Source organism: Schistocerca gregaria, chromosome 2 (genome assembly GCF_023897955.1).
Source record: "Schistocerca gregaria isolate iqSchGreg1 chromosome 2, iqSchGreg1.2, whole genome shotgun sequence".
In the NCBI taxonomy this organism is placed as follows: Eukaryota; Metazoa; Arthropoda; class Insecta; order Orthoptera; family Acrididae; genus Schistocerca; species Schistocerca gregaria.
The window spans coordinates 302,651,362-302,670,900 of record NC_064921.1 but is presented as its reverse complement, the minus strand read 5'-3'; the positions used below and the strand labels follow the sequence as shown (position 1 = coordinate 302,670,900).

Here is a 19,539-nt window from a genome sequence, read left to right as displayed (position 1 = left end):
AGTAGTCATTAATGTAATTTGCTAAAGTAAGATTTCTGACACCTTGATCATGTTTTAAAACAAAGTCATCTGGATTTCTAACATTTTTGCTTGAGCCTATTTCTTTTTTTACTACATTCCATATAGCTTTCGATTTGTTTGCTGACCCAGCAATTACACTGTCATTGTGCACTGTCTTGGCTTTTTGATCACCTTCCTGTAAATTTTCTTGTATGTCTTAACATAATATGTGAAGTGTTCATGTTTGTTATCTTTTTTGAGTTGACTGATATGTTTTAGTGTTTGACTAGATGCTCTAATAGTAGGTGTTATCCACTGGCTTGTGTTCCTAGGCATGACATTGATCTTTGTGAGCTTTTTTGGGAAACACATCTTAAATAGGGACATGAATGTACTAGAAAAAGCATTGAAAGATTCCTCGGTTGTTGTTTGTGCAAAGACATATATATATATATATATATATATATATATATATATATATATATATATATATTAAAAACAAAGATTCCAAGACTTACCAAGCGGGAAAGCGCCGGCAGACAGGCACATGAACAAAACACACAAACACACACACAGAATTACAAGCTTTCGCAACTGGCAGTTGCTTCGTCAGGAAAGAGGGAAGGAGAGGGAAAAATGAAAGGATGTGGGTTTTAAGGGAGAGAAAAAGGACAGGTGTACACTCGCACACACACACACATATCCATCCGCACATACACAGACACAAGCAGACATATTTAAAGGCAAAGAGTTAAGGGCAGAGATGTCATTCGAGGCGGAAGTACAGAGGCAAAGAAGTTGTTGAAAGACAGGTGAGGTATGAGCGGCGGCAACTTGAAATTAGCGGAGGTTGAGGCCTGGCGGATATCGAGAAGAGAGGATATACTGAAGGGCGAGTTCCCATCTCCGGAGTTCGGATAGGTTGGTGTTGGTGGGAAGTATCCAGATAACTCGGACGGTGTAACACTGTGCCAAGATGTGCTGGCCGTGCATCAAGGCATGTTTAGCCACAGGGTGATCCTCATTACCAACAAACACTGTCTGCCTGTGTCCATTCATGCGAATGGACAGTTTGTTGCTGGTCATTCCCACATAGAAAGCATCACAGTGCAGGCAGGTCAGTTGGTAAATCACGTGGGTGCTTTCACATGTGGCTCTCCCTTTGATCGTGTACACCTTCCGGGTTACAGGACTGGAGTAGGTGGTGGTGGGAGGGTGCATAGGACAGGTTTTGCACCGGGGGCGGTTGCAAGGGTAGGAGCCAGAGGGTAGGGGAGGTGGTTTGGGGATTTCATAGGGATGAACCAAGAGGTTACGAAGGTTAGGTGGACGGCGGAAAGACACTCTTGGTGGAGTGGGGAGGATTTCCTGACGAAGCAACTGCCAGTTGCGAAAGCTTGTAATTCTGTGTGTGTGTTTGTGTGTTTTGTTCATGTGCCTGTCTGCCGGCGCTTTCCCGCTTGGTAAGTCTTGGAATCTTTGTTTTTAATATATTTTTCCCATGTGGAAGTTTCTTTCTGTTTTATATATATATATATATATATATATATATATATATATATATATATATTAAAAACAAAGATTCCAAGACTTACCAAGCGGGAAAGTGGCAGTAGATAGGCACAATAAATAAAACACACAAACACACATACAGAATTTCTAGCTTTCGCAACCGGTGGTTGCTTCTTCAGGAAAGAGGGAAGGAGAGGGAAAGACGAAAGGATAAGGGTTTTAAGGGAGAGGGTAAGGAGTCATTCCAATCCCGGGAGCAGGAAGACTTCCCTTAGGGGGAAAAAAGGACAGGTGTACACTCGCACACACACACATATCCATCCGCTTGGTAAGTCTTGGAATCTTTGTTTTTAATATATACAAAATATCTAGCTTTCGCAACCGACGGTTGCTTCTTCAGGAAAGAGGGAAGGAAAGGGAAAGACGAAAGGATGTGGGTTGTACGGGAGAGCGTAAGGAGTCATTCCAATCCCGGGAGCGGAAAGACTTACCTTAGGAGGGAAAAAGGACAGGTGTATACTCGCACTCGCACTCGCACACGCACACATATCCATCCGCACATACACAGACACAAGCAGACTGCTTGAAGAAACTTCCACATGGGAAAAATATATTAAAAACAAAGATTGCAAGACTTACCAAGCGGGAAAGCGCCCGTAGACAGGTTATATATATATATATATATATATATATATATATATATATATATATATATATATATATATATATATATATATATATATATATAATGATGTAAATAAAATAGAAAGAAACTTCCACATGGGAAAAATATATTAAAAACAAAGATTCCAAGACTTACCAAGCGGGAAAGTGCCGGCAGACAGGCACATGAACAAAACACACAAACACACAGACAGAGTTACTAGCTTTCGCAACCGATGGTTGCTTCTTCAGGACAGACATATATATTTATTAAAAACAAAGATTCCAAGACTTACCAAGCGGGGAAGCGCCGGCAGACAGGCACATGAACAAAACACACAAACACACAGACAGAGTTACTAGCTTTCGCAACCGATGGTTGCTTCTTCAGGAAGGAAAGGGAAAGACGAAAGGATGTGGGTTGTACGGGAGAGCGTAAGGAGTCATTCCAATCCCGGGAGCGGAAAGACTTACCTTAGGAGGGAAAAAGGACAGGTGTATACTCGCACTCGCACACGCACACATATCCATCCGCACATACACAGACACAAGCAGACTGCTTGAAGAAACTTCCACATGGGAAAAATATATTAAAAACAAAGATTGCAAGACTTACCAAGCGGGAAAGCGCCCGTAGACAGGTTATATATATATATATATATATATATATATATATATAATGATGTAAATAAAATAGAAAGAAACTTCCACATGGGAAAAATATATTAAAAACAAAGATTCCAAGACTTACCAAGCGGGAAAGCGCCGGCAGACAGGCACATGAACAAAACACACAAACACACACACAGAATTACTAGCTTTCGCAACCGATGGTTGCTTCTTCAGGACAGACATATATATTTATTAAAAACAAAGATTCCAAGACTTACCAAGCGGGAAAGCGCCGGCAGACAGGCACATGAACAAAACACACAAACACACAGACAGAGTTACTAGCTTTCGCAACCGATGGTTGCTTCTTCAGGAAGGAGAGGGAAAGACGAAAGGATGTGGGTTTTAAGGGAGAGGGTAAGGAGTCATTCAAATCCCGGGAGCGGAAAGACTTCCCTTAGGGGAAAAAAAGGACAGGTGTACACTCGCACACACACACACACACACACACACACACACACACATACACACATATCCATCCGCACATATATATATATATATATATATATATATATATATATATATATATTAAAAACAAAGATTCCAAGACTTACCAAGCGGGAAAGCGCCGGTAGACAGGCACAATAAAATAACACACACACAAATATGTCTGCTTGTGTCTGTATATGTATGGATGGATGTGTGTGTGTGTGTGTGTGTGTGGGCATGCGCGAGAGTATATACCTATCCTTTTGTCTCCCCTAAGGTAAGTCTTTACGCTCCCGTGATTGGAATGACTCCTTACCCTCTCCCTTAAAACCCTCATCCTTTCTTCTTTCCCTCTCCTTCCCTCTTTCCTGAAGAAGCAACCGTTGGTTGTGAAAGCTAGTAATTTTGTGTGTGTGTTTGTGTGTTATTTTATTGTGCCTGTCTACCGGCACTTTCCCGCTTGGTAAGTCTTGGATCCTTTGTTTTTAATATATTTTTTCCCATGTGGAAGTTTCTTTATATATATATATATATATATATATATATATATATATATACTGTGAAGGCTAATATGATCATTCAGTGTAGAGTGCTCTTCACTGACCTCATGCAGGACTTTGCATGATGCTATGAGCAAACAGAGGAGAAAGGGGTAGGAGACATTACTTTGGTTGTGTACGTCAAATGGGAATTGAGATGTAGGGGGGACGCAGACTTCAGTAGTCCAGTGAAGTTGTGTGTAACCACTGTGCTGAGGTCGGTGTATGTGGTGAATGCAGCTGCCTAGTAAGTAGGAGGCCCAGGCTGGAATCCCAGCCTTGGTACAAGTTTTCATTTTTCGCAAATGAATTCTTTCATTGCCCAAATGTGGCAGAGATCAGAATTTCTCCTTTCTGCACAGTCTTCCCTTGTGGCGGTCAACTGGGTCGGCCGTCACCTAAATGACAAGTTTGCAAGCCCTTATGTTCCCTTGCAGTCACACATCAGGACACCATCATGTCCAAATACCCCACAATTCAGGATGTAGGATAGTTCAACCAGCCAGCCAAATGGAGACCCACAAAGAGGCACCATTTCAAACTCTGTCAGGTGTTGATAACTCTATCTCAAACAAGTGCAAGTATGTGGCATCTCCATGTCTTTCACAGTGATCTCTCGATATCTGATGCTGTTCTTGCCCCTTCTACTCTGCTCCTATCAACCTGGTGTCAACAATAAACACAAATACACCCTGGTAGCCCTTCTAGCTTTCAGAGTGATTTGCAGTGTACATATATGAAGTTGCATTGACATCTGATCATGTCTCATGGGTTTTTCACTTCTTGTCGGGCAGTTTATTAAATAACAATACATATAAGCTGGAAAGATAGTCATCATATGTTTTTTTTTTTTTAATTAACAAAAGTCTTAACTTAACAGGACTTTTTGTTGTTAGTGTTGCTGTCTGTCTTCTGCAGTACACTTAATCACATGCAACTACTGAACATTTCTCTAAAGTAACATTCTTAAGGAGCAAAAAGTGAACCTAAATAAAACTACTGCTGTTTAGCTTATTTTCCACTTTGCTAATGCTATTAATCTTAGTTTTGCTATTTATTTGTTACTTTCACTGTCAAGTAAGCTGTGCTAATTATTTTTGTTATTCATGTTATAGGTTAATGTCACTACTTGTAAAAAAAAGAAAATGTGCTGCTTGTTAGTTGAGAAAACATGTTACTAGTGATAGACCTTATAAAATATGTGAGTGTGTAAAAGGTGGATTGAAATATGTTTTGCTGAAGACACAATTTTGTTTGAGTACAATTTCAACATCGAATTATTTCATTGTGGAAGGGTTTTCATTTGTTTGTTACAGCTTCATTGTTTTTTGGTACCTACAATACAGTCAAATCAATTTGTAGGCCGTATGCCAGTGAAGCTTATTATCCATTGGTACATATGGGTGCAGCATCAGTTGCAGAAGTGGTACGTTTTACTGTATTAAATCATTTCGAAATGACAATTTAATCAGTTAATATTTTTTTATAAACTTCTTTTGTTCAAATGCCTGAAGGTATGCTTGCGTTTTACAAAATGATGACAGATGGTTGCATGAAGTTCCTTTTTAATGCTGCCGCAAATTTTATGGCAATGTTCTGAGATAGCTACTTCCTGTTCAACTGCAGTTAGTAAGGGGAGTGGCACAGATGGCATCCAAGCTGTGTGTCAACAGTATACAATACCTTTATTAATAAAATTGCTTTTGGCTTCTACAATGATCCTGTTGTGAAAGCTTAACATGAACATCAAAATTTCATTTTCCAGCTAATCTGAGCCAAAAATGTTAATGTAATTACACAAAAACCATCGTGAACAGAGAACCTGTAAATTCTCTCTGCATGAGGTCTAATTTTTTTAATCTTGCTAACTTTATTTGGGTTGTTACTAATATAAGGAATGCATGCAGTGTTTAGCTATATTCATGATCTTGTATAATGACAGACTTCTCATTTTAAAAAAAAAAAAAAAGAAAGGAACCTTGATCTGATCAGATATTTAGAATGTCCATTTTGCCTAAATATGAACGGCCATCAGATAATTGAATTAGAACTGCAAGATAAACATGTCAGTCAATGGATAATAGAATGATTAGAGTTCTGGAACATTGCATTACATTCACCTGTAAAGAAATTTAATTTCTACTTACTGATGCAGTGGAGACTATTATAATAGATGTTTGTGAGACACTGACCAAGGTTTCCCATCACAGAACATAATATATATTGATAGGATCACCTTAAATAATATTTACGTATGTGTGTTGGTTCATTCTCTGAAAAAGAGAATGTTAATGTTCCTGTTGTGTAAATTGATAAAATGCATTACTTCTTTCAAGATTTGATTTATAAGGCTAAAGCCTAATAAAATTGGCAGAATGTATAGAAGAATTGCTGTATTTTCAAATAAAGTACCACGCAAGGCAGTACAGTTGTTGATGCACTGGACACACACCTGTATCCTCATTCAACCAACAATTTTAGATTTCCTATTGTTTCTCTAAAACACTTACAAAGGCTGCTGAGACAGATTAGTTGAAAATTTCGTGGCCAATATTCATCTCCACCTTTTCCAGTCCCATCACGTGCTCCATCTTTAGTGGCATTGTCGTCAGTGAGATGTTACCATTGTAAACTTTCCTTTCCTTCTGTCCCCAATAGTGATACATGTAAAGAAACTTCACAGAAAAATTAGAAGCTCCAGCTCTTGTTACATCTAGATTTTGTGGTTTCCAGAAGACTCAGAAAACATTGTGCCTCTGAGCCTATTATGAATAATATTGTAGCTTCAACTAATCCTTTAGATAGTTTTCAGGGTTGCTTGCTCCATCTACTTGTAAGAAAATGTGGCTCTCTTACATTGCCTAACAAAAATAAGTGAAGCACCTGGAAGGGGAGAAGTAGATGAAACTTTGTGGGTTAAGACGGTAAGTGATGATGTTTCAGTGATTATAATATCGAGTCAGATTTACAAAGAACTAGGCAGTATGAGCTTGCTTATCAGTACGACATTGCACTGCTTCTGGCCTGGATGCAGCAGTTGTATCAGCAACAAATCTGGTGTTATTACTAGCCACATAAGTACGTCAGTGTCATGTAGACAGCTCATGGACATGTGCCATGTGTGGAAAAACATTGTCCTGTTGAAAATTACTCAACAATACTGGTGCATGAGAGAGGATGCATGAGGACACGGTGTCATACTATTGTCTCCTCAGGGTTCCCCCAATTGCTACCAGCTGTTACCTGAAGTCATACTCAGTGGCTCCACATATCATGGTACCAGGAGTAACATCACTGTGCATCTCCAAAACATTTGAGGAATGGGACCTCTCTCACAGTCTGCGCCATGCCCTGCTGATGGGTCATCTGAGGCAGTGAAGGACCCCAATTCATCACTGAGCACGGTGTGATACCATTCATCAACAGTCTGTGGTTCCGGGTCCTTGTTTTAACAGCAGTGTAAACATGTGACAGTAATTCTCCAGGGTGGCTGTTGTGGTACGGAATCAGACATAGTCCATTTTTTGTTCTCAGATGACAGATGCAAATGTGAAGGGGCTACAATGTTTGTAGTGCAGAATACGGCATTCTTCCCTGTGATAGTCATTTGTTCAACTGACATCTTGATGAGGAATATACCTGCCCACAAATTCCCATGCAGTCCAACATCATGCCACTGTCACATCTGAATGCTCCACAAATCTGGATATTGCATGACTTGACCTACAAGCCAAATGGAGATGAGCAATGAGGCCCTATCAGACTTTGTCAGGTGCTGATAACATTGTCTCACATAAGTACACAGCATCTCTGTGTCCTTAACAGTGATCGCTCAGCATCTGACACTGTTCCCTTCCCTTATGTACCCTAACAGGTCTCATAACAAACTAAACATGAAGACATTGATGCACTCTGGAGGCCATTCTACAAACTCTGTAGAATTACAGATTAATATTTTACATACCCTCCAATGGTGTGTATGTGTATGCCTTTACATTGACATGTCTTCAGAGTGCTTCACGTTCCCCCCCCCCCCCCCCCCCCTCCCCCTCTGCAGTATATTTGTAATTCCCTTTCAGGCAGTGTATTTTTAATTCTGTGAATTCCATATGGTGCACAGTGGTTTTTTCATTAGTGAAAAATTACAGAAGCTTGTGACAGGGACTCTTATCTGATGTAATGTTTTGTGTCTCTCTCTCTCTCTCTCTCTCTCTCTCTCTCTCTCTCTCTCTCTCTCTCTCTTTGGTCCTGCTTCTGTATGCATGTTTGCTATTTCAAGTCTACTTTAGCTGTTAGTAATTTTGCTTCTTAAACAGCAAAACTTGCCTGCTGCTTATTATATCTATTTCCTAATATAATCCCTTCATCTTACCTGATTTAATTTGACTGTACTCCATTACCTTTTTTGGTGTTCATCTTGTAACCAATTTTCAAGACACCATCTATTCCAGGGTCGGCCATGGCACCAAAACTGCAGAATGTGCTGCATGCATGTGGTCCGAGGCTCAGCACTATTCATAACATCTCAGCTTTGCTCATTTCTTCTTGAAACTGATCACAACTGTGCGATATTTCATTTTGCAGTGCAATGCAGCACTGTTTCTTCTGGCATTTGGTGTGCACGTTTTGATCAGCACAACTTTCTCCAGTTTGGCAGAATGGTGCTGTCAGCATTTTGTTTGTGATATAAAGAAAATTCACAGCTCAAGTGGCTGTTTGCACAAAAAGACGCAGTCTAGTGATCTATGATTATAAACCTTTAAAAATTACTGGGTATCACAGAAGAGAAGGATGAGAATTCTCAATATCTATTATGCAGCTGCTTAATCAACAGATACTGAAAATTTGCTATGGAACAGCACTACAAAACAATGAAAGAGCAAAAAATTATAACAGTTGAAGGATGGCTGGTATGGGATTTGTTGTTTTGTACATCAAGAGGCAGTCTGTGCTAATTTGTAGATCGAGCACCTGGTATGAATAGTAAATATTCTGAAGTCGCAAACATTATTATCCAGTCAGTTACAACAGTTTTAGAAGGAAATGCATTAAGAGAATGGAGATGTCAAATATTGCTGCAAAGTATTTTGGTTAAGTCAAGGAACATACCTGGAATGAAGTTTTGAATCAAGTTCCACTATTGTATAATTTATGAAGGAAAAAGGAAAAAAGAAATAAAAAATAGAAAGTCTGGAATACATTGCAGTCCCTGAATTTTAAGTAGACACTACCCTCAGAAAGACGTTGCAAGAGGAGAAACAACTTATTTCTGATTTAGCAGAGATGCATTTAAAACAAAAATCACATTGTGGACAGGACAACTTTTGACAAAAAACACTGTCCACATCCCTAAGCTCATTGGCATGGTGTGGAAAGAATTAGAACAATAGTTTTCAAACTGTATTATGGGCACTGCCAATCTTACATCTATTTTTGAGCTGTGTTTGAGACCATTTGCCATTTTGGTTGAGACCACTCCTATCAAGTGCAGATGGAACTGACTGGTCTGCAGTGTACAAGCGGCATCCAATAAGTAAGTCCGTATTTTATAAAGAAACATTACACACAATACATAGTGCTGAAATAATATTATTGACATTGTATAGTGCTTCTGTTTCTTTTCTACATAGTTGCCATATTTTTCCAAGCATTTTTGGTAATGTGACACAAATTTTTCCAAACGAGTGTTGTGCCAGGTCGAGTCCTGTGCACATAACCACCTGTTCACTGTTGATATACCTTTATTGTCAGTGTTGAAGTGGTTACCTCCAAGATGACCTTTCAGTTGAGGAAACATTTGAAAATCACTTTGGGCAAGGCTTGGTGAATGTGGAGTATGCGGGAAAACTTCCCAGTTGAATCTTCTGCGCTTTGTATAAGTCATTCAAGCTGTATGATACTGAGATTGTCATGAAGGAAGAGAACTTCGCAAGACAAAAGTCCTGGACATTTTCTTTTAATGGCAGCTCACAGATTCCTCAAAACAAGCACAGGATCTGATACAACACTGTTTTGGATAAAACATGTGTGACATTACCAAAAATACTTTGAAAAACATGCTGACTATGCAGAAAAGAAACAGAAGCATTTACAATCTCAAAAAAAAAAAATTTCAACATGAAAAATTTTATGTAATGTTTTTTTTTTTTTTTTTTTTTTTTTTTTTGTTTTTTTTTTTTTTTATAAAATAAAGACACTTATTTATTGGACAGCCCTCATAATTCTTGTTTAAAAGAGAAATTCTTTTACGTTAAAACTGTCCAGAAGCTCTACATTGTTTTCCTCAGGAAGAGTTTCTATATTTTGATAATGAGGTTCCAAATATGATTAAACATTCGATCAACATATATGCATGAGTGACTTTTTTCGATTATGAAAGTAAAAACTCACAATTACGTGGCAGCCTGAGTGATGAAAATCTAGGAACTGTCTGTATCTGTCCATAGGGCAGCTTTCTGTACCACATATAATTTCAGCACATCAAATATGTTTTTAAACAATGGAATCTCCAGGTCAGAATATAAACAGAGTAAGGAAAAGGTAAGTTGCTACTTACTGTAAAGATGGCATGTTAAGTTGCAGACAGGCACAACTAAAAGACAGTTATACATTAGCTCTCATCCACAGTGTTTGTCAGAAAAAGAAACACACACACATTCATTCACAGAAGCAAGCACACCTCACACACACAACTGCCATCTCTGGCAGCTTGTACCGGAATTGGCAATCTGGTCTGAGCTGCCGGAAACAGCCATCATGTATGTGTGAGGTGTGCTTTCTTGTCTGAATGAATGTGCGTGTGTGTGGTTTTATTTTTATTTTCCTTTTCTTTTTTTTCTGATGTAGGCTTTGGCCAAAAGCTAATCTACTCTACTTTACATTTATACTCCGCAAGCCACCCAACGGTATGTGGCGGAGGGCACTTTACGTGCCACTGTCATTACTTCCCTTTTCTGTTCCAGTCGCGTATGGTTCGCGGGAAGAACGACTGTCTGAAAGCCTCCGTGCGCGCTTGAATCTCTCTAATTTTACATTCATGATCTCCTCGGGAGGTGTAAGTAGGGGGAAGCAATATATTCGATACCTCATCCAGAAACGCACCCTCTCGAAACCTGGCGAACAAGCTACACCGGGATGCAGAGCGCCTCTCTTGCAGAGTTTGCCACTTGAGTTTGCTAAACATCTCCATAACGCTATCACGGTTACCAAATAACCCTGTGATGAAACGCGCCGCTCTTCTTTGGATCTTCTCTATCTCCTCCGTCAACCCGATCTGGTACGGATCCCACACTGATGAGCAATAGGTTGAATGAGTGTTTTGTAAGCCACCTCCTTTGTTGATGGACTACATTTTCTAAGGACTCTCCCATGAATTTCAACCTGGTACCCGCCTTACCAACAATTAATTTTATATGATCATTCCACTTCAAATCGTTCCGCACACATACTCCCAGATATGTTACAGAAGTAACTGCTACCAGTGTTTGTTCTGCTACATATAATCATACAATAAAGGATTCTTCTTTCTATGTATTCGCAATACATTACATTTGTCTATGTTAAGGGTCAGTTGCCACTCCCTGCACCAAGTACCTATCCGCTGCAGATCTTCCTGAATTTCGCTACAATTTTCTAATGCTGCAACTTCTCTGTATACTACAGCATCATCTGCGAAAAGCCGCATGGAACTTCCGACACTATCTACTAAGTCATTTATATATATTGTGAAAAGCAATTGTCCCATAACACTCCCCTGTGGCACGCCAGAGGTTACTTTAACGTCTGTAGACGTCTCTCCATTGATAACAACATGCTGTGTTCTGTTTGCTAAAAACTCTTCAATCCAGCCACACAGCTGGTCTGATATTCCGTAGGCTCTTACTTTGTTTATCAGGCAACAGTGCGGAACTGTATCGAATGCCTTCAGGATGTCAAGGAAAATAGCATCTACCTGGGAGTCTGTATCTAAAATTTTCTGGGTCTCATGAACAAATAAAGCGAGTTGGGTCTTACACGATCGCTGTTTCCGGAATCCATGTTGATTCCTACAGAGTAGATTCTGGGTTTCCAAAAACGACATGATACTCGAGCGAAAAACATGTTCTAAAATTCTACAACAGATCGACGTCAGAGATATAGGTCTATAGTTTTGTGCATCTGCTCGACGACCCTTCTTGATGACTAGGACTACCTGTGCTCTTTTCCAATCATTTGGAACCTTCCGTTCCTCTAGAGACTTGCGGTACATGGCTGTTAGAAGGGGGGCAAGTTCTTTCGCGTACTCTGTGTAGAATCGAATTGGTATTTCGTCAGGCCCAGTGGACTTTCCTCTGTTGAGTGATTCCAGTTGCTTTTCTATTCCTTGGACACTTATTTTGATGTCAGCCATTTTTTCGTTTGTGTGAGGATTTTGAGAAGGAACTGAGTGCGGTCTTCCTCTGTGAAACAGCTTTGGAAAAAGGTGTTTAGTATTTCAGCTTTACGCATGTCATCCTCTGTTTCAGTGCCATCATCATCCCGGAGTGGCTGGATATGCTGTTTCGAGCCACTTACTGATTTAATGTAAGACCAGAACTTCCTAGGATTTTCTGTCAAGTCGGTACATAGAATTTTACTTTCGAATTCACTGAACGTTTCACGCATAGCCCTCCTTATGCTAACTTTGACATCGTTTAGGTTCTGTTTGTCTGAGAGGTTTTGGCTGTGTTTAAACTTGGAGTGAAGCTCTCTTTGCTTCCGCAGTAGTTTCCTAACTTCGTTGTTGAACCACAGTGGGTTTTTCCTGTCCCTCACAGTTTTACTCGGCACATACCTGTCTAAAATACATTTTATGATTGCCTATATCTTTTTCCATAAACATTGTCAGTGTCGGAACAGAAATTTTCGTTTTGATATCTGTTAGGTAGTTGGAAATCTGCCTTCTATTACTCTTGCTAAACAGATAAACCTTCCTCCCTTTTTTTATATTCCTATTAACTTCCCTATTCAGGGATGCTGCAACGGCCTTATAATCACTGATTCCCTGTTCTGCACTTACAGAGTCGAAAAGTTCGGGTCTGTTTGTTATCAGTAGGTCCAGGATGTTATCTCTACGAGTCGGTTCTCTGTTTAATTGCTCGAGGTAATTTTCGGATAGTACACTCAGTATAATGTCACTCGATCCTTTGTCCATACCACCCGTCCTAAACATCTGAGTGTCCCAGTAGTCTATATCTGGTAAATTGAAATCTCCACCTAAGACTATAACATGCTTAGAAAATTTATGTGAAATGTATTGCAAATTTTCTCTCAGTTGTTCTGCCACTAATGCTGCTGAGTTGGGAGGTAGGTAAAAGGAGCCAACTATTAACCTTGCTCGGTTGTTGAGTGTAACCTCCACCCATAATAATTCACAGGAACTATCCACTTCTACTTCACTACAGGATAAACTATTACTAACAGCGTCAAACATGCCACCCCCGGTTGCATGCAATCTATCCTTTCTAAACACCGTCTGTGCCTTTGTAAAAATTTCAGCTGAATTTATCTCTGGCTTCAGCCAGCTTTCTGTACCTATAACGATTTCAGTTTCGGTGCTTTCTATCAGCACTTGAAGGTCTGGTACTTTACCAATGCAGCTTCAACAGTTTACAATTACAATACCGATTGCTGCTTGGTCCCTGAATGTCCTGACTTTGCCCCGCACCCTTTGAGGCTGTTGCCCTTTCTGTACTTGCCCGAGGCCATCTAACCTAAAAAACCGCCCAGTCCACGCCACACAACCCTTGCTACCCGTGTAGCCGCTTGCAGTGTGTAGTGGACTCCTGATCTATCCAGCAGAACCCGAAACCCCACCACCCTTTTGTTGAGCAGTGTATCTCATCCAGATTAGTACATGATGGAAGTTCAGAAAGTACCTATGCAATAAAAACACATATTCAAACTTCAGAATGGCCAAATGAAAATAATATAGTTGAATTAAATTTAACAGTAATAAAACTAGTTCAGTTGTTACTTATATGATTAGCATTCTTTATAAAATTCAACAGAGTAGAAAGACTGACCTAATAAAAAATCATAGTTTAGTTTCAGAAAGAGCTTGATTGATATCTGAGCTTTTAAGCGCTCTCTGAAATAAGTAAATGTTTTAACAGGATTGTACTTGGCATCTCTTTGAGCAAAAAACATGTCTTTTTAGTGCCAGTGTATATTATTCTGTAGTCTAGTGTCATGATTGTGGACAGCCAAGTTCCTATCATGGCGTTACAATAAAGCACAATTGAGAAGTAGTAAGTATTCCCAGTTACCTGAACCATTTATGAAAGAAGTTTATGGGACTCATTTTAAAATGCCTCTAATTCCTCTTTTCAGAGCAAAACAATCCCTTTCAAAAAGAGAATAAAATCAGCTGCTGTTGGCTGGTAGATGTATGTAAATACTTACAAAACAGGAACACTGCAGAAAACCAACTTAAAGTTCATTGTATGACTACTTCTGATCACTACGTAGCCACAGCTGTACTTCACAAGCACCTTTATGACAGGTGTGTGCATGTTAAGAAACCAGAAAAAAGAGCTTTAATGGTGGTAGTAAATCCTCTCTACAAATGAGTACTAATTTTATTTTTATTTTTAGGTAATGATATTCAACACATATTTATCTGTAGAGAACCTAGAACATTACTATCCATTCAGTATTGCTAAAAGAGATTTAAATAAGCTATCCAGATGTTGGAGTAGCACACAAACAAAGTATGAAGTGGCCAGAATTTTCTCCTGTCTCAATTAAGCATGGTTGACTGCAATCAACCCTATAAGAGTGATAAAATGCATACAACTAGGAACTGATTTGGTCCAGTTCCTTTTTAACAGCATAGTTTCACCACTAGTCTTATACTAGGGTTAGTGGTGTCATATTCCAGTTTATAGATAGACTGAAACATGTCTTATTCAACTTATGTAGAGATTTGTTTAGAAGCAACAGTCATAACATTGTTATTTCAACAACATATGGTTTATCCATAACTCTTGTCCACTTGTTAGTAATCAATGCACATTACAACTGCTTATTTCTTAAAGTAAACTTCTGTTTCTAAGTTGATAGCAAGTTTGGTTATTTGTCACGCATCAATTTAAGGTGCACCATCTTATACCTCTTGCTTCATAAATTCTTGCCAATATTCATATCAAATTATTCAATACTGTACTGTCACTAATGGGTATAAAATATGTAAATTCCTAAGTTTTCCATCTAAACAAAGGATATTTCAGGCTGGCCAGAGTGGCCATGCGGTTCTAGGCGCTACAGTCTGGAGCCGAGCGACCGCTACGGTCGCAGATTCGAATCCTGCCTTGGGCATGGATGTGTGTGATGTCCTTAGTTTAGTTAGGTTTAATTAGTTCTAAGTTCTAGGCGACTGATGACCTCAGAAGTTAAGTCGCATAGTGCTCAAAGCCATTTGAACCGAAGGATATTTCATATTTAAGAGACCCTATTTGTGGCTCATTGATCTGTGTCAGGTATCGTATTTGTATCTCAATCTGTGACAGTTATCTTCAAAAAGAGTTTTTTTTCCTTGTAAAAAAAAATTGAAATAAACCAGCAACTTTACAGTAAATAACATTTTGTATATACGCTATTTGCAGGTCTCTTGCCTTGTTAAAGTGCCAACTGAAATTTTCAAGCAACGACAACAAGCTTCTATGCACAATTCATCCTTGTTGTCCATGTGGCGCCACATCTATGCCAAGGAAGGCTTTATGGGATTCTACAGAGGCTTTGCTAGTACAGTTGTCCGGGAGATTCCATTCTCCGTTGTGCAGTTCCCTATCTGGGAATTTTTTAAGCTGAGTCTCAGAGAAATAAAGGGTGATGAACTTAACCCTGCAGAAAAGGCACTCTGTGGAGCATTTGCAGGTAAACTGTTAATTAATTACTGACTACTGTAAGGTTGCATGGATCTAAAGACTAACTATGTTTTCTAATCGTGAAGTCTAAAACAATTCAAGTTGTCATTATTTACGTTGGGGCATGAGCCCACCCTGTTTCTTCACAATTACTCTTGCCCATTTTCTCTCTCTCTCTCTCTCTTTCTCTGTGTGTGTGTCTGTCTGTCTGTTTGGGGGGGGGGGGGGGGGTTAGTTCGTCTCGTATTTGTCGTTTGATCTCCATGTTCTTTCACCATCTCTGGTATTGTTTTATCACTTAAATTAAATACTGAATTTTGAGTTCTGTAAAAAGTCTTCATTTATTTTCTTATCCGTGTAGCTGTATCTCGCTAACATCACAAAAATCATTCCATTAGTAGTAGTTCTCACTACCATGAAGCAAACCCAGTAATGTTATTACTTTATAACATTTAATCAGTGTTTTTATGAGAAATTTCTTTCCCAGTGTTTGCTGTAGACTACTGCAGAAATAATTACTAGCATTCAATATACTCTCTTTTTCTTTGTTTGAACCTTGTGTGATCTCCAAGTATTTGAAAGTTAACTTGTTTAATTACATTACTTATTTTGATTCTAACCCTTAGTGGTTCAGGTCCTAAAAAGCTGTAATCTTTTTCTCAGTACCAGAGATCTAAACATTTTGTTATTTTATTGTAATCATCATCATCTCCATCTCTTACCTTCAATAAAGATAAAGGGCACACTGTACACTCAATTACACGAGGGTGAGTCAAATGAAAACCTTAAATATTTTTTTAAATATTATTTATTGTGCAGAAGTGGTACAAAGCTGTATCACTTTTCAACATAATCTCCCCCACACTCAATGCAAGTCCCCCAGTGATTACAAAGTGCATAAATCCCTTTAAAAAAAATTCTTTCGGTAGTCCACACAACCACTCATGCACCGTCTTTGAGTGGTCCAAACATATGGAAATCACTTGGGGCAAGGTCTGGTGAGTATGGTGGATGAGGAAGACACTCAAAATGCAGGTCTGTGATTGTTGCAACTATTGTATGGGCAGTGTGGGGCCTTGCATTGTCATGTTGAAAAAGACACCTGCTGACAGCAATCCATGTCACTTTTGATTTGACTGCGGGCCCCAGATGATTTTTTAGGAGATCTGTGTATGATGCACTGGTGACAGTGGTCCCTCTAGGCATGTAATGCTCCAAAATGATGCCTTTTTCGCCCCAAAAGAGAGTCAGAATAACCTTCCCTGCTAATGGTTCTGTCCAAAACTTCTTTGGTTTTGGTGATGAGGAATGGCGCCATTCCTTGCTTGCTCTCTTCGTTTCCGGTTGATGGAAGTGAACCCAGGTTCCGTCCCCAGTAGCGATTCTTGCAAGGAAGTCATCACCTTCTTGTTCAAAGGGCCAAAGAAGTTCTTCACAAGCATCAACACGTCATTCTCTCATTTCAGAAGTCAGCTGCCATGGCACCCATCTTGCAGACACTTTGTGAAACTGGAGCACATGATACACAATGTGGTGTGCTGATCCGTGACTAATCTGTAAACATGCTGCAATGTCACTCAGTGTCACTTGGCAGTTTTCCTTCACTATGGCTTCAACTGCTGCAATGTTCTGTGGAGTCGGAACTCGTTGATCCTGACCTGGATGAGGAGCATCTTCCACTGAAGTTACACCATTTTTGAACTTCCTACTCCATTTGTAGACTTTCTGCTGTGACAAACATGCATCACTGTACTGATCCTTCATTCGTTGGTGAACTTCAATAGGTTTCACACCTTCACTACGCAAAAACCGAATAACAGAACACTGTTCTTCCTTGGTCCAAGTCACAAGTGGGGCGGCCATCTTTATACTGATACTGCTATGGTATGTGTGCATCTGCACTATGCTGCCACCTACAGGTCTTTCTGCATGCAGTTTGTAGCATGCTTACCAACTTACAGGATAACGGCACAAAATTTCGATTTGTTATTACAAATTTAAGGTTTTCTTTTGACTCACTTTCGTATATTTTATATTAGCCATTGCTGAACTCAGACTAGATGCTTTTCAGATCAAAGCAGCCTCATCCAATTAGTTGGCTTTGGAATGGCATGCTTCTAATGACAATCTGTTTAAGGTTTTCATGTAGCACTTTTCAGTGGACAGATGGTAAGCATTCTATAATTGTCATCTATCCTGGGATGTCGGGAACTGTGGCTTCAAATGACTGGACTTAAGTTATATCATGTATTTATGCAGTGAATGGGTTCTGGCTTCAAGTATAGAAGCAAATAATATTAATGTGACTAAAAGTTTTAGTTATGTAGTAACAAATGGTGTTTGCAATAACTGTAAAGGTGAAATCGAGAAGTTAAACAAATGATTAAAAAGTGTACAGCTAGCTGTTAATGTACTGAGTAAAATATCACTGACCTTAGAAACAAAAGTTGTAAGCTACAAAGAAAAGTTTCAAGCAATATCTGAAGCAATTCACGTGGAGAAATTTGATACAGAAAACTCATGTGCACATACACCAGTGAAAAGTAACAGTAAACAGTGCATAAACAATTCAGAGACTCTTACCAGTGAAAACAATGGCTAAAAGTGTTTAAACTGTTCAAACGTGCTTTCCAGTGTAAATAATTGGCGAAAGTGCATAAATAATTCAAAAATTGTTTCCGTTTTACTTGAAATACCCAACAAAGTTATTAAAAATTGCCCCATTCTCAGAAATATTCATTAAATAAACCTTATCTTGTGGGCACAAAGAGCTTCAGTGTGCTATCAGAAAGTATCATTAGCAAGGTTGTAAATGTTGTGTTGGCAGAAGAGCCAACACCGTGTTACTAGTGGAGGCCGAAATGCACACGTTTTAGCTCACGCAGGCTGGCATGAGGAGGGAAGAACTATACTGACGTGAGGTCTGGAACATGACAAGGAATTAGAATTCAGAAAGCGCACTTAATTAGTTAGATACTTAACTTTAATCCATTAATGATGAACGTCGTTCTTGACGGTACATGATTCACAATATTATCTGTTCAGAATACATTATAGTAACTGAATATGGCACCTTGCTAGGTCATAGCAAATGACGTAGCTGAAGGCTATGCTAAACTGTCGTCTCTGCAAATGAGAACGTATGTAGACAGTGAACCATCACTAGCAAAGTCGGCTGTATAACTGGGGCGAGTGCTAGGGAGTCTCTCTAGACTAGACCTGCCGTGTGGCGGCGCTCGGTCTGCAATCACGGATAATGGCAACACGCGGGTCCGATGTATACTAACGGACAGCGGCCGATTTAAAGGCTACCACCTAGCAAGTGTGGTGTCTGGCGGTGACACCACAGTAAATGTTGAAGTGAACATTCCAGGGAGTGTGAAGTTCAAAACAAAATTGAAAATTTGTAAAACTGATTTCAGGAGCAGTCATAAAGAATGGGCAACCCTGATAGAAAGCTAAATAGCAGTTTTCAGAACATGAACATGAATCTTCATGCAACTAGCATAGTGAAATCCAGCTTAAAAGACGAAAAAGATTGTTGTTGTGATAATACCTTATGGACATGAATTGATCTTTAATTTATTGTTAACAAATAGATCCATATAACAAATATTACAATCAAACAATTAAGCTTCACTTATACAAAATGCAATACAGTGGATATTAGTAGACTAGACAAAAATTTGTACATTGAATATGGTGAGCTTCTAAATTGCATGGAAAAGAAATAATGTGTTTGGAGAAAAAATAAGTTATAACTGAATAGTAAGAAAAATTCTTGCTGAAAGGAAATAGTTAACGAGTAAAGGAGACTACCCACCGAATAGCAAAAGGGT

The 19,539-nt window shown here is 39.2% G+C and overlaps 1 protein-coding gene across 1 annotated transcript in view; it reads left to right on the top strand.

Moving 5' to 3' along the window:
- LOC126336928 (S-adenosylmethionine mitochondrial carrier protein homolog) overlaps window positions 1–19,539 on the top strand; it is a 64,325-nt gene that overhangs the window by 20,853 nt on the left and 23,933 nt on the right. Inside the window, exons 3-4 of the mRNA XM_050001098.1 lie at window positions 5,132–5,241; window positions 15,440–15,710. Of these exons, the coding sequence (XP_049857055.1) occupies window positions 5,132–5,241; window positions 15,440–15,710 (381 nt within the window). The remainder of the gene's footprint in view (window positions 1–5,131; window positions 5,242–15,439; window positions 15,711–19,539) is intronic.